Genomic DNA, 25,562 nt, shown 5'->3' on the forward strand with positions numbered 1-25,562 from the left:
AGAACAGCTTCAGCCTCCTCCATTAATGGCTCTGACTGAGTCACCGCATCTACTGAAACTCTCTATTTTCTACCGGCAAATCCCAGCTCAGAGCACGGCTGTCATTTCTTCTATGCATTGTGTTTCACATCTCCATTTCAGTGTGAAAAGCCCGACACCACGGGTGAGTCTGGCAGCCTTTGTGCAATTGAGACTGCAAAATGTCATTTACAATGTTGATAATAAAGAGGTGTCTGGTTCACACCATTTTTATGTATTTAACCCCTGCTTCTGCCGTATTTATCGGTTTCTCTGTCTGTCTTCAATAGGTCAACTTGGTTCTGGATGATGGCCGGTCTCTGGGTCTGATGATCCGGGGGGGAGCAGAATATGCTCTGGGTATCTACATCACCGGAGTGGACCAGGGATCAGCAGCAGAGTGCGGAGGACTCAAGGTATCACTTCAATTGATCTTTTACTCGCTGTCTCACACACACACACTGTCTCACTTTGATCCAACTGATATTTTAGATAAGCTTGCGGGAACTGCACAACATATCTCTCTCCCATATTGAGCCTTCCTTTTCTGAGGCCTTTCCTCACACAGTTTTTGGCGCCTAATGCCACTACACGAGAATAAAGCACCCGATTCCCCCCTCCCGACAATGGTCAGCAAAGCCCCGATTATCTTTCTAGATATTCCTGTGGTGTGAGGTCTGTTAAGAGTGTTTTTTATATCTCCCGATCGGCTCCCGATTTCAAATTGTAAATATTAAACATGTTCAATATTTACAATCGAATATCCCGTTGTGTGTGGGGAACGCAGAGGACAGTCGATGACGCAGTCTCGTGGGAAAGAACGATAGCCAATTGAAAACCCATCTGACTGAAGCGGAAGGACAACCACCGTTGTCATGGCAGCTGCCGTTAATGCATGACCTAATGGGCAGCGGCTCCTCGGGTCACATGTCAAAGTGTTCTTGAGCAAGATACTTAACCCCAAATTGCTGGTGTGTGAATGAGCATTTAGATTAGAGCCTAATGGGATCTTGCATGGCAGTCTCTTCCATCAGTGTATGAATGTGTGTGTGTGAATGCTGACATGTAGTGTAAAGCTCTTTGAGTGGAAAGAATTGAAAAGCGCTATATAAAATGCACCATTTACCATTTTTAATGCAAAACGCGAAGCATAAAGTAGTAGTAAGAAATGCAGGACCAACTTGTTGATTTGTGGCAACAACACAAGTGTTTATTTAACGTGTCTCCATGAATTCATCCATTATTTTTTTTTTTTCATCTTGAATTTTCAATACAAAGTAGTGCAAAAACTAACATCACTAAGTCTTCCTGGCTGTCATCTGCCATTTTTGTTTACACTAAAGTCACGTTTGATCACGAGAGATTTTGCAAGATTTACGTTTTTTTGAGTCTCTTGTTGTTCATGAATGGAATCTGTTAGTGTGTGGTGTGCTGTTTTGGCCAAATCGTTGCTCTCCACACACTTTAGGAACAACACTGTTACATTTAACGTAACATGTCGTTATGTGTTGGGTCTCTCACATTTTCAATCTGTTAGTGTGGGCCAGCCTCAATGCACTTATGATATATCAAACATGAGTCAGAAAAATAGTGAAATACGTCCATCACAGTTTCCACAGAGTATAAGATGACATCTTCAAATGTCTTGTTTTGTCTGACCAAAAGTCAAAAGAAACCCTGCTTGATAAATCCATTATCAAAATAGCTGTCTATTACTTTTCTGTCGATCAACTAATCGTTTGAACTCTACATAGTAATAACCTGTAATACGTCTTTGAACAAATTAATAGCAAGTTATCAGCAATAAGATTAGTTTCAGCATGCACGACTAAATTGTTTTCAGAAACCTTTTGCAGCTACTATAATTCTTCTTTTTTCTTTTACCAAAGCATTGATTCCTGAGAGGGAAGACATTCTTTACACCTGCTGTCCTTACAGGGATGTCAGAGCCCAGGGTCATCTGGTAGGGATTTAATGTAGGACATTAAAAGTGCAGAAAAGCCATCAGGGATCAGGCTGCCTCACCACCGGGCCCGTCTATGATTAGACCTCTCTAACCGGTGAGACATCTACTGAATACAGGCATCTCTCACCAGTCGGGACATTTCCTTTAAAATATATTTTGTCACTTTGATATAATAACACAGGAAGAGTTATACCAATATCTTACTACTTTGGGCTATTTCCTATCAAGCTGCTATCCCCCTTCTTCTTAACCATATGGCCCGTCAAGAATAATTGCTTGCAGGCGTTTGAACAAATTAGAAAGTAACATATGCTGTTTGTTTTTGTATACATTGATCGGTGACTATACTCCTTTTAATTTGGGCATCTAAGCCTTCTAAGTTTCAAAAACATGTATCCTTTTAAATAGTTTTGTATACAGACTTTTGTATAAATTAAAATCAAGTAAGTGTGTTATTATGATTTTAGTTAAACATATGCAAATCTTATATTGACAACCTCAGAGAAGACAAATCCTGGCACACCTGGGATCTTTGGCGCCCTCTTAAGGGGAACCACTGCTGTATGACACATGCCAGGACGCTGGAAGACAGAGTTGGGGGTAATATATTGACGTCATACTAAATGCAGGGCGACATTCATGGCTTTTTCTTTCATTTGAATGGCCCGAATAATTTATTAACAACATTATACACCAATTTTAGAACGTTTTACAGATGCAGCCATCGTTGGACCCGTTCGTATGAGACAGCTGTTGTTTTTCACTGTTAACAGAGACTCCGATCTGCACTGTAGTTCATACACTTTACTGGTAAACCAGAGAATTGTAGAGTTACCTTAGGCTTCATGATCAAAGAGAGGTTTTGTATCACATCTCTACTTCTCTCTCTGTTTCTCTCTGTCTCCCCGGGGGAGTACAGTACCTTTAAACATTGTTAGATTAATACTCTGCCAAACTACTAGTTACCCATAGTTGCCTGATATACTATATAATCACATATTGTACAAATCGCCTACATGTGTAACTGTACAGCGGCAGTTTTGTAGTTATCTTATGTACGTTATTGAACTCTCCAGTGGTCTGTCTGACTCTTCTGATGTATAGTTGCTTGTTTAAAAAAATGCAGGACACGTGTACCATAATCAGAAACTGGGTACACACTGATCTTTTCATATTCAGGCATCGACCCTTAGAGTGCTCAGCCTTGGTTAGTTTTGCTTACAGATGTGTGCTTGTCACGGTGACATGGCAACAGAAGGAGAGCGAGGATGGACGTCTCCTCCGCAGAGCCCTTCATCTCACGCCTGTTAGTGATCAGCCTGTCAACCAGCCAATTACACAGACACCTATTAGAGGGCCCACACAGGCACACACACTCAGCATAGCATCTTGATGTGGAGTGTTGTTAGCAGCTAGAAAGGCTTCTTATTAAAAAGAGAGGCATGAAAAGACAGGAGGTAGAAAAGGCTTTCATATCCTGTGATATGACATGCACTTTTCTTGCTTTTTTTATGTTTCTGCTTTTCCGCCCTCAAGTTCTTTTCTTTATATCATGTGTATGAACTACTTAGTGCTGTGCTGTGATGTGCATTTTAAGGAATGTGTTTTGGAAACTGTTGAGGCTGAGTTTTCAGAGCTCAAATAGCTTCTCTTTTTTTGTGCCCCAATTTCCTCCCTTTTTTTTCTCTAGTTTGATGCCTGGCAGCTTAGGAGGGGAATTTCATCATTTGGAAATACTGGAATGAATACAAGGCAGTAGAGCTTCCAGTGCAAACATTCATACTTGGGTCCAGGGTTCCTGTTTAAGAAGATCTAAATAAAGCAAATGTTCCTGCCTGTTGCGATGTGTATCACCCCTTTTATTGATTTCAAGTGATGCTCCAGTAGCCGTCTCGACAGAGTGAGGGGGAGGTCGAGAAAGAGAAAAAGAAGGAGAGAGAGCACAGCCATAGACCATCTCACACATTCAGGCCAGTGGTTCTGTGGGACGCAGAGGCATGACAGGTTGGGCGAGCATGACGGGGGGGGGAAATGGGATACGCAATTAATGTTTTGACGTCGGAATCTTTTTCACGGCGGGACAGTAAACAGATCGACTCTTTATACATCCAAGGTAGCAATGGTGTTCATTCAGACGGGTTGTCTGTAGGTTTACAGAATGGACAGATATTTGACAGGGACAAAAAGAAAAACAGACGATTTGGTTCGGAGGCAAACAAGACAACGTGCCCATCTGACGGTAATCAAAAGAAAATATGACAAAGTCGGGCTGCACAGAGTAGTTCGAAGCCTCATTCATAACGTTGACATTCTAATTATTATTAAACTTACAGAAACATTAGCCTAGCTTCCACCTTCCCCTCCCTCCTCTCTCTCAAACACACACAGAGTGAGCGAGTCTGTCTCTGTAATTGCCTCAGTCCAAAAGTCCAAAAGTCCAAATTTATTGAAAAAAGAGAGATCCTAATTATTTCCAAAATTCACTACGTGTTTTTATCGAAGGAAATATTCTGGAGTTAAAAACTGTTTTCTCTCCCGCATGCACCTGTAACGGGGCCGGTTTAGCTGCAATCCAACAGCACCATAAATTACATAAATATGTATTGAAGGCGGTGGGAGATGAGGGGAGACCAGTGTGTGAGACCAGGGGTCAAAGCGGGGGTAGGCTGAATATTTTTGGCATCTTTGGGCAAAAATTCCATAATAACCTTTCAGCATATTGTAATTCAAGTGTTCTGAGAGAAAACTAGACTTTTGCACCTCCTCATGGCTCTGTTTTCAGGCTTTAGAAAATCTAGCCCTTGACGGGAGACTTTGGCCAATCACAGGTCATTTCAGGGAGGGAGCGTTCCTATTGGCTGTTCATTCAAAATAAACAGCTGCCAATCACAAACTCACTCCGATCAAACTGTCAAACTAGGCAGCGCTGATCAAATATGAATCAATATTCTGTTACTGTAATGCCTACATCTCCCCTCAAATGTTTTCAGAAACATCTTGTAGTGTGCTGTTTAGCTGTAAAATTAGAAAGTTTGCTCCGGCTGGTGGGCGGTGCTTGGTATTTCCTCAACAGACCTCAACATGGCTGCCAGGTCACAAAATTTCTCATTTTACAGCTAAACAGTACACTACAATATGTTACTGAAAAGATTTTATGTGAGATATAGGCATTACAGTAACAGAATATTGATTCATATTTGATCAGCGCTGCCTAGTTTGATCTTTTGATCGGAGTTTGCGAGTGATTGACAGCTGCTCAGAGACGGCAAGGCTCCAGCTCGGCTCTGATTGGTTGTTTTCCTCCGGTCTGTGAAATCCTGCAGATGCCATTAGGAGCACCGGAGGACACCGAGGCACATGATTTTTTTTTCAGATTACCTGTCTCATGCACTACTGTCAGGATATAGTGACCGTTTTATAAAAATACCCCTACCCCCCTGAACATATTTCTTCCTCCAAAGGGGGGAATGATAGAAAACGTTTTAGAACCACTGCATTCAGGCACAGACACAGTTTGCATTGTGTGTGCATGAGCACACTCAGGTAGGCAGGAAACAGGTGAGACACACAAATACTAAACTGAAGGTCGTGGTATTTAAAACTCTGAGCTGGTCATTAAAATGTTCCAGTGACATGCCAGTAGAATATATCATATCTCCAAGGAGCTAATTATTCTATATAACCCTGCCCGTTGACACCAGCAGCGTGGTGTTCCTGGCATTGTTAGTGCCCAAGGCCGGATCATTAGAATATGTACCCTGTAAACAATGGCCTTCAGGATATTTAGAAAATACACTGGAATTAATGTTCAGTGGATTTGAATCTAATCTGTTCCACGACAGGTATCCTAGCTATGTAAATTAATATAATTATGATTCCCCCCAAAAATGTACAAATAACATATTGTTGCACGATGATGAAGATTTGAAATCGGTATGAAAAAGCCCTCATTTAATCAAAAAACTTTGTTGAAGATGTTCTTTTTCTGCATCTTTGAAGGTGAAGAGCATTACTGGCAATTCATGAGGACATTAAGCCTCTCAACCAAAATGAATGAATCTGTATTTCCTTTTAGAAGGAACACTGAGGTGATGCACTCTGGATCCACTGGAGATTTAGATACAAAAAATAGCCTTATGCATATCTACGTAATCCACAGTTGAGATCAAAATGAAGGTAGTAGCAGTAGCTTGTGGCTCGTGTGATCCCATCCCAAGATGGTCCCTAGTTTCTTTTTCTTTTTTCTCTGTAATTTGCACCAAATGGAAGTGTTTGTATTCTCTGTAAGTTTGTTGTTGGCAGCCAATCAAATTATTGATTCACACTTTGGCCTTATCGTAGATGCTTGTCTGGTGTGCATGTGGGGATTGGTTGTGTTTTGTTATTTTATATTCTATGTGTAAATAATAAATAATTGTGTGCAAGTGGAAATATGACAAAGGTGCTATTGCTAATATTGACAACATTCAGCCACTAGATGTCGCAGATTCCTCCCCCATTCAATTGCAGTCACTTCACAACAAGTCGTTGCCAGTTCGTTGCACAACCTGCATATTTTATGGTCGAGTGGAGTGAGACTCAGTCAAGTCAAGTGATGAATCTTTTGTGGTAGAGTAATGAAATAATTTTGCAACATGTAGATATACATTAGCTATAGATTAAGGTTACTTCGTGCGGTGGAGTTTCAAGACTCATGTAACGTGATCTATGGTAATAGCTTATAGCAATCTAGTTTTAGGTAACATTTAGCTTGTCATCTAAGCAGTGGTGTAGTGCAGGTATACGCCGTATACCTACTTATTTTTCAGTCGGCCACCCACTTCTTAATCTTCTCTGATGCACATCTTTGTTATAGATTGTTTTAGGGAACTATAATGTTAGGTAACTGGACGCAACTCAGCCATTTATCCGTTTTTTCCACACTAATTTTTTAAATGCTTTATTCACAATCATAATAATCTTTTTTAGGAAAAGCCATACTTTTATTTGGCACCTTTCTAAAAGCACTGTAGACGTATGCTTTTTAAAGTATTCGTCTTAATAAAAATGTTATCAATAAGACCTTTAAGTTGGAGTCTGCATAACTTTTTTTTGTTATTTTTCTATAATATAAAGTAAAAAGTAGATGTAAGGGCATGCATTTAAGTTTCAGTCTTGTCAGTCAGTTTGCCTTGTTATTGAGATAGTTTATGTGGAATCTGGAGAGCAAATTCAACAGTTTACCAAGCTGTGTTATATAATATAAACTACATTAAAAGTATGTTAGTGTTGATTTATTCATGCCTTGTTCTCAGTGTTTCCATATTTGCGCTGGCAATTGGAAGCACTGTTAACATTTGGATGATGAGCCTCTTGCCGTCTCCAGAGACCAGGGTTCAACTCTCAGCAGGGAGGCAAGCTGCACCGCTGCTCTCACATTATACACATCCTCGCCTGAAAGGACATCACATTGTGTGCAACAGGGTGATCCATATTGATCATCTTACAGTGTGTGTGTGTGTGTGCAGAATGAGCTCTACCTAGTCATGCCTGTTAAATGCTGTCTTTAACTTCCTCAATGCTGCAGCACCAAAACCTGGTTGAGCCTGAACCCTCATCACACAGTGGAAAGCATTTTGTTTCGAGGGATCAATAGGAGAAAGAAAAGTATATACTTTGAAAGAAGTTGAAAACTAAATTGAAAGAGCGAGAGAGAAAAAATCCTGTGTGTGTGTTTCTCTCTCTACTGAGAATACAAAGCTTTAGCTATCTAGACAATGAACAAACATACATAATGCATTTTAACAGTGTTGTAGTTGCTGACAATGTATACAGTCAGTCCTTGTGTGACCTGAAAATCTCAACATCTCCATTGATTGTAAAAAAATAAATAAAAATTAAAACATTTTTGTTCCAAGTATAAAGACCTCCTGAACTTTTGTAACTGAGCTTGATGAGTGGGAGGACTGGCTATGTCAGATTCTGCAGCCCCTGCAGGCATGTAGCTGTACAGTATGTGGATGAGCATGTAAGCTGCTGTTAAATTTGTCTTTAACCCTAGTAAAACCTTTCATTCATAGCGTGGCCTTTAACATCTAACGAGTATGCAACACCATACATACAGTTGGCGTCGTGTCATAGTTGGGGGCATGGTTTCAAATTAGACCGAATCGGAGTAGATTATTGTCCATATCTTATAAAAGACTTCACAAATGATCCAACTAAATGGCTCGAAGAAGCAGATCTGTTTCCTCAGCAAAAAAACACTTGCTACTCCAAATTGCTCAATCCCCCTCTTTTAATAGCAATGCGACAATGTGCAGGTACACCTGACTTTTAAAGGGAATGGGAGATGACACTCTGATTGGTTTAATTCCTGTTATGCCTAAAATACACCTACGATTAATTAAGACACTAAATACAACTCCTTGCGCCTTAATTTGCACCCAGATTATGGGCCGCTTAACTAGCAAAAGTGGAGTTGGAAAGGCCCTAAATGCACTTACACCATGTACTTTAGACCATGCGCTATAGATCGTTTAAATAGAGCCCTTTTGTCTTGGAGTGTAACCAGGCATCATTGAGAAACACATAAGATAAGTTTACGAGAGTGAAAGTAATGAAGAAACTACTTTACTGTGGTGGGGTTGGACTGCAAACTGCTAATCTTAATGGGTAAAGACAGCACTGCTGATATTATTCATACTGCAGTCAAATTGTTGACACTGAGGATTCTATTTTTTATTGCAAAATTTGTTTATTGGTAAATTCAGACTTGTGGCGTGCGCTCTCCTTGGTTACTGAAGTGATGTTGATGTTTGTGTTTGGCCGTGTGGGTTATTGCTTTGCATGGCCTCTTGTTTCTTGCCTGGTAAACGAGTAGTAAAGGCCAGAAACGCCCGGCTGGGGGTGGTGATCCTGATGTGGGTGTTTTCTGAATATTCTGCCCACTCTGTTCAGCTGTGGCTGCTGCAGACTGCAGCAGCACCTGTGACTGGCATACAAATCCCTTCCCTGTTATCTGGAGAGACGCAGGACACACAGGCGGACAGTCAATATAATATGATACTGATATCATATGAGAAAAATATCTTAAACTCACTGTTGAGTAGCTTCAAAGGGACGTTCAACAGATCAAAATCACAAGTTACCGTATGAATATTAATATTAAAGTCATATTGGAAATGATACATACATGCATACTTTTGGCAATTTCTATACTGTGTTTATGAAAAATATGACTGATTATCACTAATTCAGTGGTTGGGGAAGAGGAACCAGGACCAGGATATTCATAATTACCAGATGATCAATAAATGTAAGCTGGTCACCTTTAGTACAGACCTTTTTTTTTTTTCCTATTCCAACTTAACTTTTTTTTTTAAATCATAAAAGAGCCCTGCAGCTGACTCTGAATTTAAGTGCCCTTTATGTGCTCACGCACAGGGATCCATTGTGCATCCTAAATAGTGTCATAAACATCCTCAGGGCACAGACTCATGCGAGCTAAAGACGTCTCTGATTGTCAGTGCTCAGCAGGAGAAGACGCTACCTCATCACTGCCCACGACAGTGGTGCTTACGCTTCAGCTCCTTACCCGGCAGCAGACTGTCTTTCATTGTGTGTGTCTGTATGCTGTTTTTTTTTTTTTTTATCTGGCTAGTATGACTATGATGGATGACTTATATCGCTCCCAGGGTTCTATAATCATCACACCACCAAGATGTTACTTCCTCACACTTCAGTGTTAGAGAAAATGAACGGCGGGCAGAATAAATGTTACCACATCGCTTTGCTCTCCCGCCGCCTCCTGTTTTGACTCGAAGCCTCGTAAAACAACCTTTGTTGTTAACTTTTTGGCAAGTGTGGCTCTGCAGCAAGATACGTTGATAAAAACAATTGCAAAAAATGATGAAACTAAGGTCCACATGCAAGTGTGTGTAAATGCTTTGAACAAATGTGTATAAGTTTGGATGACTCTAGGAAAGACTTTTCCGAGTCTCTAAAATCCCCCATATAGCACCTCAGCCCACAAGCTGCAATCTGACAGAGGAGAAAGGTCAGTCTTGCCCAGTGCCCTTCTGTTGACATCTGCCTGGTTCAGTTGAATTTAATTAAAGCTGAGGGGAGAAAGGTCATGCCTACTGTGATGTCAACACATGAAGGTAACCAGAGAGGCAACTGGACACTATTGAATTTCCGTTAGATGTATTTAACCGCTTCTTCTTCCTAACGTTGTAAGTTAACCAAGCGTTTGGTGAACTTATCATTAAGGAGATTTAGCTGAAGTCTGCAAGTTAGAATGAACGTGTTAGCCTCCTTTTCTCTCTTTTGCTCAAATCCAAACACACACACACATAAACGGTGTATACATATGGATCAAACTGAATAAAGAGAGTGCCAAAACACGTAGATGGATTAAGGCCAAGTATTTCCAATTTGCACAGAGGTGATATTCCATCCTCTCTGATGATAAAGCAATCCTGCTGAAAGAGCACAAAACAAATCAGGACAAAAAAGGCACTTGGCTGGCAACAAGGCTTAAGTGTGTGTGTGTGTGTGTGTGTGTGTGTGTGTGTGTGTGTGTGTGTGTGTGTGTGTGTGTGTGTGTGTGTGTGTGTGTGTGTGTGTGTGTGTGTGTGTGTTTCTCTCTAACAGGAATACAAAGCTTTAGCCATCTAGACAATGAAGAAATATACATAATGCATATTAACAGTGTTATAGTTGCTGACAGTGTATAAACTCAGTCCTTGTGTGACCTTAAAATCTCAACATCTCCGCTGATATATACTGTATATACATATATATACATATATATATATATATATATATATATATATAAAACAGTGCTCACAGCGCTAACAACGGCAACAAGTGCTGACAGAGCTAACGGAACCGGAGGGTGTCCGTTACGGTTCCACGACAACGTGGTCCCTCAACCGTGAGTCGGGGGACGGTATTATCAGCGGTAACCGCTGTATGAGCGCTGTGCAGTGTGGCAGCGATTAGCTAGCCAGTGGGACACACACAGCTTCCATTCACACAATGGGTATCGAATGAAGTACTCTATTGGTATCGGTATCACTTTACAGGCATCGGAATTTTTTAAACGATACCCAGCCCTACTAAAACATATAATAATATAAATTTGATTATAAGATATTCATGCGTTTGTTTTTTCTTATCTTGGTGGGAGGGCTCTTGAGCAATCATAAAATGTTGTCTTACCTATTAGAGGAGCAAAAAATAAAGAAAACATTAGTGAATCCAGAAATCAATGGGTATTAACAAAATAAGAACAAATCGCGGATAGGCACAAAAATAAGTAAATAATTTGTATTTTCTGTTCAATTCTGTCTTTTGGCCTCATTATGCATAAATTCAGCCTCTCCACTGTCTCACTGACAATTATACAATATACTAACCCCAAACATGTAGAAAGTTTTGTTGAGAAAGCCTTAATGATACTAAGTGTTTGATGTTGCAGCAGTTTTAACCGACAAAATCAAGGCAAACATCGATTAATACTACTTAGGGATTCAAAACAAACTTTAGACTTGTTCAGCTAATAAAAAGAGACTGAAGAATCATCTTTGATCATATCTGATGCTGACCAGCCTTTTGATGTTAAAGAGAGTTGTTCACTTCTCTTTTACTCAGTCAGAAATCTTTTCCAAACACAGCCGGCATGTTAAGCCACTGAAAGGGTCAGGAGAAAATTCTGTTCGATTCACTTTACTTCCAGTTCATAGAAAAAAAGATAAAAGGGTAGAAAATAGAATCTAAAATAGCAACTTCTGGGCCGTCTGGGTGGCTCTGCCATAATAGGTTTGAAATTGACCTGGATCCTTTTGTTGCTTTGATACATTTCCTCTCGCCCATCTTTTCCGCCTCTTTTCACTGTGAGCGCTCCAATAAAGCAGAAATACCATTAAAGTAATCTTTAAAAGAGCATTTCTCCATAAATGACATTGAGTGTCTGCGACATGACTCGTCCCCGGATCATTTCTGGTGAATCTAGGGGCCATCCACTCTTTTCAATGAGGACATTTATCAGAGCTGTATTTCTGAGCTCCCACCAAAAGTAGTAGTGAGTAGTAGGTAATCCAGTCTTAAAATGACAGGGATAAAATGAAAAGCAACATGATGTTAAACAACTAGGAAAGGCCTTGTGTTGAAAGGCCAAAACATCTGATTATACAAGGGTACACTACTGATGATGCGTCCTGTGCCCAATTGTCCTGAAATGCCACAACCCAGGCAACCCTCCCACAAACTCTGAGAACCCCCACCTGTCAATTGTCAACCACTCTAAACAACAAGGTGAATTTCGTGGAAGTGCTCACCACCTATTGGGAGAGATTTTAACACCACGTCCTGTGTTTTTCGATTCTGATTTGATAACAGTTGCACACATACAACCACACTACACATTGATCACAGTGTTAGTTTACCACATGGCAGGTGTTTACTATAACTAAGTATTAATAATTGGTTTAAAAAACAGCGACAACTAGAGCAGTGACCTCCGCAGATTCAGCATCTCTTTGCTGTGTTGTTTGCTGTGATTGCAGAATAATGATAATGCACGTTCTTTGTAATGTTGTAGCTGATAAAGGGATTACATACATAATTTGTTTATACAGTAAATGAGTAGAAGAGGAAACAAAAGGAAAAATGTGTTAACATTATGCTGAAGAGGAAAAAAATTGTATTTGTTAGAAATCACATGTCAAAAAGCTGAGAAGGATGGTTTAGGCTGAAGGAACATAGCCAAAGTAGTAGAGGGAAAGGGATCTATTGTCTCTTGAGGGGAACTTTTCCCAACTCGGTGCTGCTGCTGCTGCTGAAGGAAACATCAAAACAGGATTTAACAGACATAGACAGAAATATTAAAATCCAGGAGAACAAACAGCAGCATCAGTGTAAAACATACAGACAGTGTACAGACAGTGTACAGACATTGAGAGTTTAAGTATTACCCGAGGCGTTTTGGGCTTTCTTACCATGAGTAATTTTTTTATGTCAGTTTAATTGAGGGTTAAGATAAGTACGGTTAAACCCAAACAGACTTTATGAATTATTATTCAGTGGAAAACAGAATGCACCCATTTTATTTGTCACATTGCCTTTAATCATTTGCTGCACGTATGAGTAGTCCCATAGTTGGTGTGGACTTTCAAAATCATTTATGTGCAAGCTTTACTTTGTTGGGTACAATCATTACATTCCAGGGAAAGCTTCATGATTTGTCATCATCTTTCATTAAAGGGGCTAGATGTAAGAATCAGAAATTGCTTGTTAGCAGTGACACTTGAGGCCGTTAAGTCAACGACAGTCAGCATCCTGTTGCTCGCGCTTGTGCTCGCACTACATAGACACGAGCGAGCATCGGTCAAAACAGTTGAGGCGACACACGAGACTGAATGTGATTGACAGACATCATGTTGATTAACGTTAGCAACATTAGCCAGCTAAAGTCAAAATATCGATATATATTTTCACATGCTTGGCAGTAATGTTAGTTCAACAAAAGAAAGTCCCTCCATGAGTCGAAGGCACGGCCGACGTTGATCCTAGTTTTCTTCTGACGTCGTTCACATTCCTGTTTTGCAAGACGGGCTTCACTAGATATCACTTTGTTTTTGTTTTTTTTGTTCTTCCGTGGAGTTGGAGTTCAAATCTGAATTGTGGTGAGGGCTGGTCGTTTGTTGGTGTTAGTGGACTACATTTCTAACCAAACGTTAGCTATCGTTGCACACTGCTAACCCTGTAGCGGAGCTGAAGAGAGTAAAGGCACTCACGAGCGTGCAGGACATCACATATGTTGGATTTTCGCGGAAAAATGGGCCCAGGTTCTTCACATTAAAAGCAGTCTACACGCTGATAGAGGAAACCCAGAAAACCGTGGAAGGTCAAATTGCTTAGGTTAGGTTACAACCTGTTCACACATTGGCAATAAAAAAGGAATAAAAAATGTTTATACAAGTGAAAACTTACAAACAGTCCGTTTAACAGGTTTTTCTAAAATCAGGAGTTTTATTGTGAAATTATACAAAAATAATGTAACTGACACGTACAGTATTTAGTTGTTGTGTTTTTTATCATGTATCGAGTACACATGTACAGAAGAAGAGACTAGCACATAGAAGAGAACTTTATACAAAAACAATTATGTGTATTATTTTCTTATCGGTGTTCAATAGTAATCATGCAAGAATATAAAGCAAAGCACATAATGGCATCCATGCTACATAAACTGCCATAGCTAAGAATATCAGGCTGATCTCATACACTTCTCATAGCTATATCTACGAAAAGTAATGCACTGTAATTCGTATATATCCCACAAAATTAATTTGTGTGTAATTAACATATTCGTGAACCAGGAAATATAAATAGCGCCCAACGCTGCGTAGGGAAGAGATTGGGGTCCGACTTTCGTGTCTCATGTGAAACCAGAAGTCAAACGTTGATTGATTTGTCACCTAAGTTACGTACTTAAGTTACACCCCAAACCATGACTTTTCCTCAACATAACTAAGTAGTTTTGTTGCCTAAACCTAACTAAGTCAATCGTTTCTTAAGTCTAACTAAGTAGCTTTATATCCTTAACCTAAAAGTTTCCTGTGAACACAGAAGTTTATTTTGAAAAGCCTGTATGCATGTAACGAGCCTAAATTGACACGTGTTGCTGGACATTCGTAGGAAAATTAACAAAAAAGGAGGATAGATATCATACAAACCGTTGTATGAGGATACGTTGAATATATACATTGCAGTAACAGCTTTGTAAAGAATAAAGAATCCATAGTAAAGAGAACAAAACTGCTGAGCACCGATCCCCACCTGTTTGTGCTCCAAGGACAGCCATTAGCAACTAGCTGACATTAGCTGAAAATAATGTAAAACAACTCAGCAGGCATTTTCTTGCAATGTCCTTGTGATTGTATACTTGTGAATTTATAAACTGATATTCACTCCACAAAAGCATGCTGATCCCCACAAGTAGTACATTCAGGCTGCAGGTAAACGTATACAGTAGAAACTCTACTTCCATGTTTCTGCTCTGTGAAATGGAAATGGGCTCCACATTAGACTATTTCTGGCTGCACAGATGGAAAGTACTTTAAAAGGCAAAGCAAGCCATTTATTTCTACTTATTATAGATAGGTGACTGTGCCCACACCAGTAGAACAACCCTGCTGTGCTGGAAGAAAAGAGAAGGCAGTTCCTTGTTTCTGGGTTTAATAAACATGAGATTCAAATTCGAATGCACCAACTGCGGACCACACAGACAACTGAAAAGTGTGATTGCTACCCAGAGGCCCATTGATCAAAGTCTGGCCTGTTGACAGGCACCTGGGCTTCCTCATTTTCCCAAATCTCCAGGGAACACTGTGGAGTAAATAACAACTGCTGCTCTTCACATAAAAACCATGCCGGTTCGCCCACTCTGCTTTTTCTTTTTTCTTTTTTCTCTCTTTCATTTATTAAATGTTTGTTTGCAATTACAATAAATATGTTTAGCCCAATGTGGCAGCTTCTTTGCAGTGGGATTTTGTTCAATTATGTTTCATATTTTTTTACAAATAAAGAAACAAAAACTGAAAGAATACTACTAAAAATAGGAGAATACAGAAAGAGACAAATGACCGCCCCCATATAAAAGTGATTTAACTTTTTAACCCAGGTTTAAACTTCACAGTGTTCACAATGTATGCTTGATGGACATGGGTTGAAAGAGGTCAAAACTCCAGCAACACACGGCATGTGGCCATCATCAGGGTCATCATGAGACACATGATGGGCATGGGTTCACTGTAAATTTACCAGGTCATCAAACAGTATTGTTGGACTCTAATAACACAGAGGTTCACCCTTTTGTTTTGAGCACTATAGGCGTACAATTTATCACCACACACTAGGCGTTTAAAGAGACACAGTTCTAAATCTCTCTTAAAATGTTAGTGTAAAATGTTGCTTGGCTCGCTGTTGGCCTCGTCATCAATCATTCTCACCACCCACTATTGTCTTTCTCCACAAGTAGACTCATTTCTGTGCTTCAAACAATGGCAATTGATTTGTTCTTATTTTAATACCCATTGATTTTTGGGATTCACCAATACTTTCATATTTTTGCTCTTTTCTAAGGTAAGAGAACATTTTACGAGTGGTCGAGAGGCCTCTTACCAAGATAAGAAAAAAAACAAACATCTTGTTTACATAGTCCACAAATTGTTTGTCCAACACAGGGAAACATACGTTTAAAATGAGGAACATAAGAAAAAAACATGAATATCATATTATCAAATTGAGATGATTATATGTTTTAGAGTAATTATAACGACTGGATTATTCAATAAATACTATTGGTCCATTGATCCAAATCCAGACTATAAAGGCCTTGGATGATATTAGGTGTGTTGAGCCTTTGAACGGCTTACATACTGCTCTTAGATGCTTTTTGATTTTCCACTAACGCCAGAACTGACACTCTGGAAAATCACGTTTGCTTTGTTTAAGTTTATTTAATAGTACCTCAATTTCATTACTGCGGAGTAGTACTGGTAGTTGCACACGACTCAACACCTGACCTCATATAGTGTTTAGGGGGTGTAATCTATGCTAATACCCACCTTTATATAGTATTTGGGGGTGTTACCTATGCTAACACCTGCCCTTATACAGTATAGTGTTTTGGGGTGTTACCTATGCTAAGAGCAGATTTAGATGGTACATCGGGAAGAACATTTGGTGCTCTCTTATTTTTTTCTCTTAACAGAAAATATAAGAGAAACTTAGGAGACTGTTGCTACATGAGGCCCACATTGTCTTCTAAAAAAAGGGATATGTAGACCTTTTCAATCTTGACAACATGAACATTATAAATGGGCCTCTTTGTATTTCCTGTTGCAGTGTTTGTTAATGACAGTAGCTGACAAGAAGTAAACTTGGACCAAAGCTGTTGCCCTAGCAACAGAATGACAATGAAAAGGTCTATACCAGTAATTTGCACTGACAAATATGTTTAGGAGGAAATATAATCGCTGTCTGGATTATGATCAGTGGTAAAGTTTTGTTTCAATGCAGGAAGTGAGAGCTTCTTATACCCAGGGAGAAGTCATAAAGAGGAGGGTTGGGCCGCTATAATCGACCTTCAATGGCATTGTTAGTTGCCAGAAGCTCATAAAAGGAAAAATTACAATCATTGACAGTGAGCATTTTATAGACTCTTTGAATATGAAAGTTGTATTGTTATGTTGATAAAAATACAATTTTCTATAAAACCTCTTGTTCCTTTATATAATCTCAACTGTGCACACACACACACACACACACACACACACCTTCTCTGAGTGATATGAATACACCCTGGGATGTTCTGTCACATTAGGAGTCAGGCTAAGGGAGCGAGCATGAATACAGTCCATCTGTTTCTCTGTGATGTGGCCCTTGCAGGGCTCTCTCCACATTATCAATCGCCCCACTGAGCCAAATGCTAGTAATTGTATCATATCTGTTGGCACAGACTACAAAGTCATAGCAACTGCTCTGTCATACTAAGTGGGACAGAGACAAATGGATACAAAGCCCTGTGAATTTTGAGGAGTTGCATTTTATAAATGCAAACTGCACATTTTCTGTGGAAGTGACTTTCAGTAACTGTGCTCTGATGGTTAACGTTTGCCAACTGAACAGCAATATACAAACACTTCTCACGGGGCAATATCCAATAACACAGACGGAACAAACGCTTTCTTCATTCCGTATCTCTCCTCTGTGGCCGGTTTTTGGTATTTTTGGACAGTGCACTGTGGTAAAACATGTTTTTATGGGCATCTTGGAGGAAACATTTATTTAAAATATGCACACGAGCATCTCGTTGGAATTAGAACACAAGCCTGCCGGTTAAAGTGCTTTTTCATTACAGTTTCATTCCCCGCAATATGCATATTTCTTTAATCCACTGAATTCATTTTACTTTTATGCATATTTTTCTGAATGTCATAAGTGAATACTTCTGGTAGGATCATGAAAATGGTAAGGCCCCCCAAAAAATCATATATGAACAAAAGATGGCTCTGCACACTTAGGTCCAGTGCAATGTTAATGATTTAATGATAAAAGCATGGATCGCGGAAGCAGGGTGGCCGCACCTCGGGTACATTTTTGAGTCTGATATATTTTATGAATAAAAGCCTGAATTGTATATGTGTTCTTTCTTGAAAACTTGAATATTAAACCAGCTAAACAATATTATTCACCCTCACCCACTCCCACTGACTGATGCTATGCAATTTGACATTTACCTATCACATGCATTGTTTATCAGAAACGTTATTTCTGAACCATGGGCAGTTTGGTGTAGGTAGAGTGCGGCGCTGTCCGTAGTACTGAAATAGAGGGAAGGAGACACAATTTCTTAGTTTGGTTCAGACTGCTTTCTTTTAGTGGTTGTAAAGAGAGAGAGAGAGAGCACTGAAAGCCACAAGCAGCTGTTTCTAGCACTGTAAACAGGTGTTTCTAGTGACACAAATAGCTGTTTCTTGCACCGCAAACAGCGGTTTCTAGTGCTGTTAACAGCTGTTTCTAGTGCCACAAAGACAGCTATTACGAGCGCCACAAACAGCTGTTTCTAGCGCTGCAAATACAGCTGTCTCTAGCACCACAAAGACAGCTGTATGTAGAGCCACAAATACAGCTGTTTCTAGCACTGTAAACAGCTGTTTTTAGCACCGCAAACAGCTGTTTCTAGCACCGCAAAACAGCTGTTTCTAGCACCGCAAACAGCTGTATCTACCATTGCAAACAGCTGTTTGTGGCGCCATCATTAATAAACTCAAAATATATCTAGGGCTGTGATAGTACCACAATCTTATTTGAGTGCTTTGATTAATAGCCTAAATGTATTCTTTGATTTATTTTGAAACCGTAGCCTTATGCTGTTGTTGTTGTTGTTGTTGTTGTTGTTGTTGTTTAGCCTTTCTGAGGCTATTGCATGGTTAAATCAATTAATTTTTCGCTTCACGGAAGGGAATCTCAGAGCTCATCATTACATTAAATACAGGACTCCTCTGCATTTTCATGTAAGTGCACATGGGAAATGTAGTTCACTCACAGTTCCCATATACTGTACATACAGTTCATATAGGAAGCACTACAAATATATATAATGGGAGACAGAAAGTAGTGTATCCATATGGAACTCCATCTCCTATAGCTGATTTAGAAAGTTGATTTCCGTGGCCTGAATTAACCTCAACAGATGTTTCCTGACAGCTCGTATTTATGAGATTAAACTGATTGGTTATGATTGACCCACATTTGTGGTACAAGTCGCTATCACTCCGCTGAGTTGTGACTCGCTCTCACAGATGGAAACCTTGAAATGTTTCTCAGCACGATAGTTTGCCAGATTGAGCAGTGAGTGTGACTAAACTGAGCTTTCAGCAGCACTGAGCTCACTGTTCAGCAGATCGTAACGGACCTTTGTCGTACAGACTCGCCTTTTGTTAAAACTATTTATTGCAAAATAGAGTGAACAGACGATGTAAGATTACTGCTGGGTTTAGTGGAACAAACAGGCAATTTGGCAGGTAAACAGGTAAGAGACAGTTGGGTGCAGTAAATCATCCGGAGCCTCAAGCCCTGCCAGAAAGCAGCTCACAGATCTTGTGTAATTTATTCTGTGAATAATAGAGTCTAAAAACAGTAGCTCTAACACAAACATAAATTTTTTTTATCCCTAAATAATCTGTGCTGTGTCCTTGTTGTTCTGTTTGTATACGTGTTGCTGCTTTTCCACCGAATGAACTGAAATAATCTTTGGTGGAAAATGTTCTGTCGGCTGTTTTTATTCTTTATAATCTTGGGAATGTTTGTTTTTTAGCCGTGTGATAGTCTGGCGACCTTTCCAGGGTGTACCCTGCCTACTGCCAATGTCAGCTGGGATCAGCTCCAGCCCTCCCATAACCCTGGGATTATAAGATAAGCGGTTACAGATAATGGATGTTTGTTTTTTCTAAAGGTGTACAGTTTCATAGCCAGTGGTAAAAAAATAACAGAAATTAAAATGATGTTCTGACCATCTTTAAATAATCCAAGAAATGAAGCCCCTGAAATGTTTAACCTGATTCCAAGTCAGAGTAGGTAATCAGCATGCTCCTCTGTGATCTCATTAGGTGACGTCTAAACTACTGAAACTCTCATTAAGACTTTGGTAGAGGATCTTGTAAGTTTTTAGTCACGCTTATAAAATCTAAATGAGCTAAAAAACCAGACTTCATTCTCAGTCACGAGCTTGTTTGAACAAGTTGTGAGTTGAACCTGAATTTTCCGCTGAAGGCCAAGACCTCCTCACTCACTGTTCTATTTTCGTGTCAACCCACTGTTTCCAGACCTGTCTCCTCTCTGTAATCCTTTGAGGTGAGGAAATGTATTTCTCTAAGGCTTTGTGCTCATTTCAGGAAACTTTTTGGGAGAGCAGCCTGACAGGTCTCCATGAACAATGCAAAGAGAAAGGATACAGGGTGTATCGCTGTGTGTCTGCACGTCTTTAAAAAAATATCAGAATTTATCTCATTTTAAAGGTGCTAAATTTAAAATTCAGGCGCAGACGCAGGTGCGTCTACGAGACCGGTCTCTAGAGAGAGCTCCAGCCAGCTCACCTTAGAGCGGGATCTGTCAGCATGCCTGGCCGGGTGGCTGGCTGACAATCCCCACGATAAATCCCTCGCCAATACACTGGTCTGACCGACCAACCCTCGCCATGACTTGGCCAAAAATACAACCATTCATATCAGCACACCTAACTTCCTCAAAGTATTGAGACACACAATATTTGGTCACTAGGAGCAGTTCTGACAGTGGAAACATCGTTCAATATTTGAATCGCTTGGAGCAAAAATCTGGAGCAGCTAACATGGAGATACGCAGTGGCTCATAATGTGTCTTGAATACTGACTACTGAGTGCATGTCTGGGAAAATGAATCATTCAACATTAAAGGTTAATACACCAGGAACGGCTTAACAGGTAATGCAAACACTTTGATGATCTATAAATCGTTTGAGTCATTTATCAAGTATAACTGTTGTGTTTCCGGCTTCTTTTATATATATCATTGAGAGTCTTTGGGACTGTCGGTCACATACAACATTTTCAGTGGCTCACCAGTGTTTAAGAGCAGTTGTTATCCAAACATCAGCTATGCTTTTAAAGAAGCTCTGCAGACTCTCACAGCTGGTATGATGGATTTGTTTTCACGAGGAGACATCCTTCCTGAATCCTGCCAGCATGTACTTTTTGTTATTACTTCATAACACAAGCAGCAGAAAGAGTTCCTGCTGGTCTGATACACATGGTCAGACTCTTCACACTGATCTGTGCTTTGGGCCACTGCGATGCAGTTTAACACATCATAGTACGCTGGAGGGATTACTTGATGCATCCTGGATGTGTGTTGGATCATTAGTATGCTCAGGCAGGATCAGTCAGTCAGGCTTATGCACTCAGATTTCACTCGGCGCGTCTCTCGCTGCGCTGCGAATCAACTGCTGTCAGAGTTGCATCATTAAGATGTTCTTCCTGCTCCGCAGATCAAGTTGTTTTGAAAGATCAGCAGCGGTGCAAAGTTTCCCAAAGACATTCATCACTATATAAACATAGAGCGTAGGGATCCTTTATTTCCATTTTCCCCCCATTGTAGCTATCAGACAGAATGGAAACAACAGTCAGTCAGGGAGAGAGAAAGCGAGAGAGCTGCAAACCGGTGCAGACAGCTGTTTCTACACACCTCCCCCTGCTGATTTTGAGTGATTATTGTGAGTGCTCTGATTAATTAATGTAATTGTAATAAAAAAAAAAAACATTCGCCAGTCTGGCGAGGAAAAACTGGCATGGACATTTTCAAAAGTGTCCCTTGACCTCTGACCTCAAGATATGTGAATGAAAATGGGTTCTATGGGTACCCACGAGTCTCCCCTTTACAGACATGCCCACTTTATGATAATCACATGCAGTTTGGGGCAAGTCATAGTCAAGTCAGCACACTGACACACTGACAGATGTTGTTGCCTGTTGGGCTGCAGTTCACCATGTTATGATTTGAGCATATTTTTTATGCTAAATGCAGTACCTGTGAGGGTTATTTGTCATTGTCTTGTGTTGTTAATTGATTACCAATAATAAATATATACATACATTTGCATAAAGCGGCATATTTGCCCACTCCTATGTTAATAACAGTATTAAATACATGACAAATCTCCCTTTAAGGTACATTTTGAACACACAAAAAAGGTGATTAATTTGCGATTAATCGCGATTAACAATGGACAATCATACAATCAATCACGATTAAATATTTGAATCGATTGACAGTCCTAATAAAGACGTAACCTTTAAACAGTGTCAAGCAGACACATGTGGCTGGCCCTATTCATTTGTCTCTACACATCATGAGTAACGAGTAATTCATAAAAGCTATAAGAATAAAATGTTATCGAAAACAGAGGTCTAGACTTGGTTACAATTATCTTCTTTCCGGAGTGTCAGTTTGAAGAATGTGCTGACCTTTTTAAATAAAGCATCATAGCCTGAAGATCGTGGCCGTGAAGCAGCACACCAGAAAACAATATCATCTCTGTCTATCATTACTACACTCTGCTGCATGAGGATGAACTGAACCGCCGTAACTTCGTCTGCTATGTTCATATGTGACGTGACACAAAATGCAACATGGGCAGTGTTCAGGAGTTTTAGAGGTAGCGTTACTGAAGTGGTTGATGGCTGAGGGGAATCCCTGATGATGGATGGCTGCAGTGTGGGCTCGGGAGTCGGGCAGGGAGAGGACAGAGGAGAAGACATATAATTAGAGGGAGGAAAGGTTGCGGAAGGAGAAGAAGATATAGAAGGTGAGGAGGAGGAGGGGAAGACGAGGGAGGATGGTAACAAAAGAAATGACTTGTCAAAAGTTGTAATGAGTGATACAAAGAAAGGTAAGGCAGCTAATGGGTCCAATTAAAGTTTAATCATTTCTAGTGAAGGTCTCAAACTGAGGATAATGTGTCGTCTGGACTTTGGCACAGCCCATGTGCCCTTCCCTTTTCATTTTGGAAGAAGCAACGGTTCATCTACAAACTCTCATTTATAACAAGTTATGCCCGTTTAAGAAGACAAAAGTATTGGCAGTTTGACACAGTCGATATCCAATCTCTCCGCTGTTCTGCCGAGGGATAGAAGCAATGGAGGAAATGTCAGGAGAGCTGAGGTATGAGAGGCACAGATTACAGACACAGGGCCTTGCTTTTTCTAGAAAGAGACGTGTCTTGGATTATTGAGCAGCTCCCAGATGTGATTGAGATACAATCACTGGAACCACATTCAGAGCTGGTCAGAGACACAAGTTCTCACTAGGGCTGTCAAAGATAATAACGCGTTAACGCAAATTCATTTTAACACCACTATTTTCTTTAACGCATTCATGCAATCGATCTTTCGGTGGTTGTAGCGGGCTCAGTTTTAAAGCTAGAGTGAGGATACTGGCATCTTATGTGTCATACTAGCCTGTCGTGAAAATAACGATCCAAACGTACGCTAAATTTTGTTCCAAATTCCAGATAAAATCTGTACATATCTGGATAAATCTGACCAACAGGACACACACACTCACACAAATCTGAGAGCGAGCTGGCGGGAGAACAGGAAGTGAGTGAAAGAAGTGCCAAAGGACCTGATAAATCAGCTTCAATCTTCTTAATGTAGCTTTAGGGATCAGGGGTCTGGAGCTGCCACTTTATCCCCTCTGTGTGTCCGCCTCCATTCAGCCTCGAGCTGTCTGACCCAGACCGTTCATCACACAGCTCTGATAATGTCAGAAGAATCTTTGACAATAGTCCTGATCAAAAGCTCGAGTAGGACAATTCAAAGGGAGTGCAATAGTCTGTCCTCTCACCTCTTCTGTCTTCCATCACTGATCTGCAGCAGTGTTTCAGACACATATCAGGGTCCACATTTCTACTGCTAACGACATATTGGGATTTATGCAATACTGAAGTAAGATGTTTAAATATATAGGACCTGCTCTTATGTTTCAGTCTGTATTCTGAAACGTTAAAGTACCTCATATATCCATCTGAGTGGTGGAGTTTCTCTGCTCGTTTACCAGCAGGAGATCACAAAGTCATCTCGTAACAGCAGAAAGAAAAGAGAGCTGAGGAAGGAGCCAGAATAGATTTTTTTTTTTGGGGGGGGGGAGCAATTAGCGTGAGCAGAAGAAGACAGGGGATGTAATTCATCACTTACCACTTGCCAAGCGATGCACTTTAATTTGCATTTAAATCTGTCTACAAATGGAGAGGATCTTCTTCTTTTAAGGATTCTTTGTAAGTTAGCACGGTGGAGGGAGGCTGATAGTGAGTGGTTCTGTAGTTTTTTTGGCTCGCTCTGTTCACTGCCAGTTTGTTAGTTAGTTTATTAGTGTTATTATTGCAGGGCATATATACTAATCTGCCGTCTGATTAATGTGTCGCACTCTCTGGTGATGCTGCCATTACTGCAGCGGCAGAGAGATTCAGGTTTACTGGCTCTACAAAGCAGATGGCTGAACTGATCTTGCTCAGTAATCGCCCCCCCTCTGATGAATTACTGTGGCTTTTGTGAATGTGAATGTTACTCAAACATTAGTCTGAAATTAGTTAAAGGCGTACAATTTTGGAGAATAAAACACTTTTGACCGACATTGACAGGATGGATGTGAAAGTGCCGTGATTTTGAAAAGTAACATATAGCCTCCGACACGTTCTCATCCCACCTCGTCACATACTGACGCTATATCTGACCCCTCGACGTCACTTTTGCTCGCAGTAAAGAGCTTAATGTCGTGAATTAAACACAAACACTTGCTTAGGATTAGGCAACAAAACAAGTATAGTTAGGTTTAGGAAAGAACAACATGGTTGGGCTTAAAATGACTACGTTTTTACAGTGAAAATGTGACTTGACGTTGTGAACACGGGAAATGAATGATAAGCTGATTGTAAAGTGAAAGTGAAAAGCATCATACGGGACATGAACAGTGGTCTCCTGTATGAAAGCCTTGTGTTTGTTGGACCCATCCACCTCCTCTCCAGCCCGCCCGGTGTGCCTCTTTCGCTTTTTAAACTACGTCACCACAGCACTTTCCCTGTGCGTTTACTGTTGCTGTGGATGGGTTTACATTGTAGTTAATGGAACACCCGCTGCGTCTCTTACCGGCGCTGAAGGGTGCCTCGTGCGGCGGTGTCGAATGCCAACGGTCGTATTTGTGGGAATTTGTTTTCAGACTAAAATGTGCTGCAAATGATTTAAAATCATCTAGCTTCCAAGCCGTGATTTCTTGCTCTGTAATCAGATGAAATCCAAAATGAGTTTCAAAATTGGAATTATTTTCTTTACTTTCAGTCAGTTGAAGCATTTGGATTTTATGGAGATCTGAAAATGAGTTAATGAAGTGCCATCTAGGCTTTTCTTAAATTAAATGAATTTATGTTTATGCATCTTCTGGTGTTGTTCTATTTTTTTCTTATGGTCAACAAATTCTTGGGCTGCCCCCTCTT

The 25,562-nt window shown here is 40.2% G+C and overlaps 1 protein-coding gene across 3 annotated transcripts in view; it reads left to right on the forward strand.

The window, feature by feature from the left end:
• The window catches only part of whrna (whirlin a), a 153,504-nt gene that overhangs the window by 75,644 nt on the left and 52,298 nt on the right, over positions 1-25,562 (forward strand). For all 3 annotated transcript variants that reach the window (XM_074616755.1, XM_074616757.1, XM_074616756.1), the window contains exon 5: positions 309-434. In XM_074616755.1, the coding sequence (XP_074472856.1) occupies positions 309-434 (126 nt within the window). The remainder of the gene's footprint in view (positions 1-308; positions 435-25,562) is intronic.

This window comes from Sebastes fasciatus, chromosome 19 (assembly GCF_043250625.1).
Source record: "Sebastes fasciatus isolate fSebFas1 chromosome 19, fSebFas1.pri, whole genome shotgun sequence".
In the NCBI taxonomy this organism is placed as follows: domain Eukaryota; kingdom Metazoa; phylum Chordata; class Actinopteri; order Perciformes; family Sebastidae; genus Sebastes; species Sebastes fasciatus.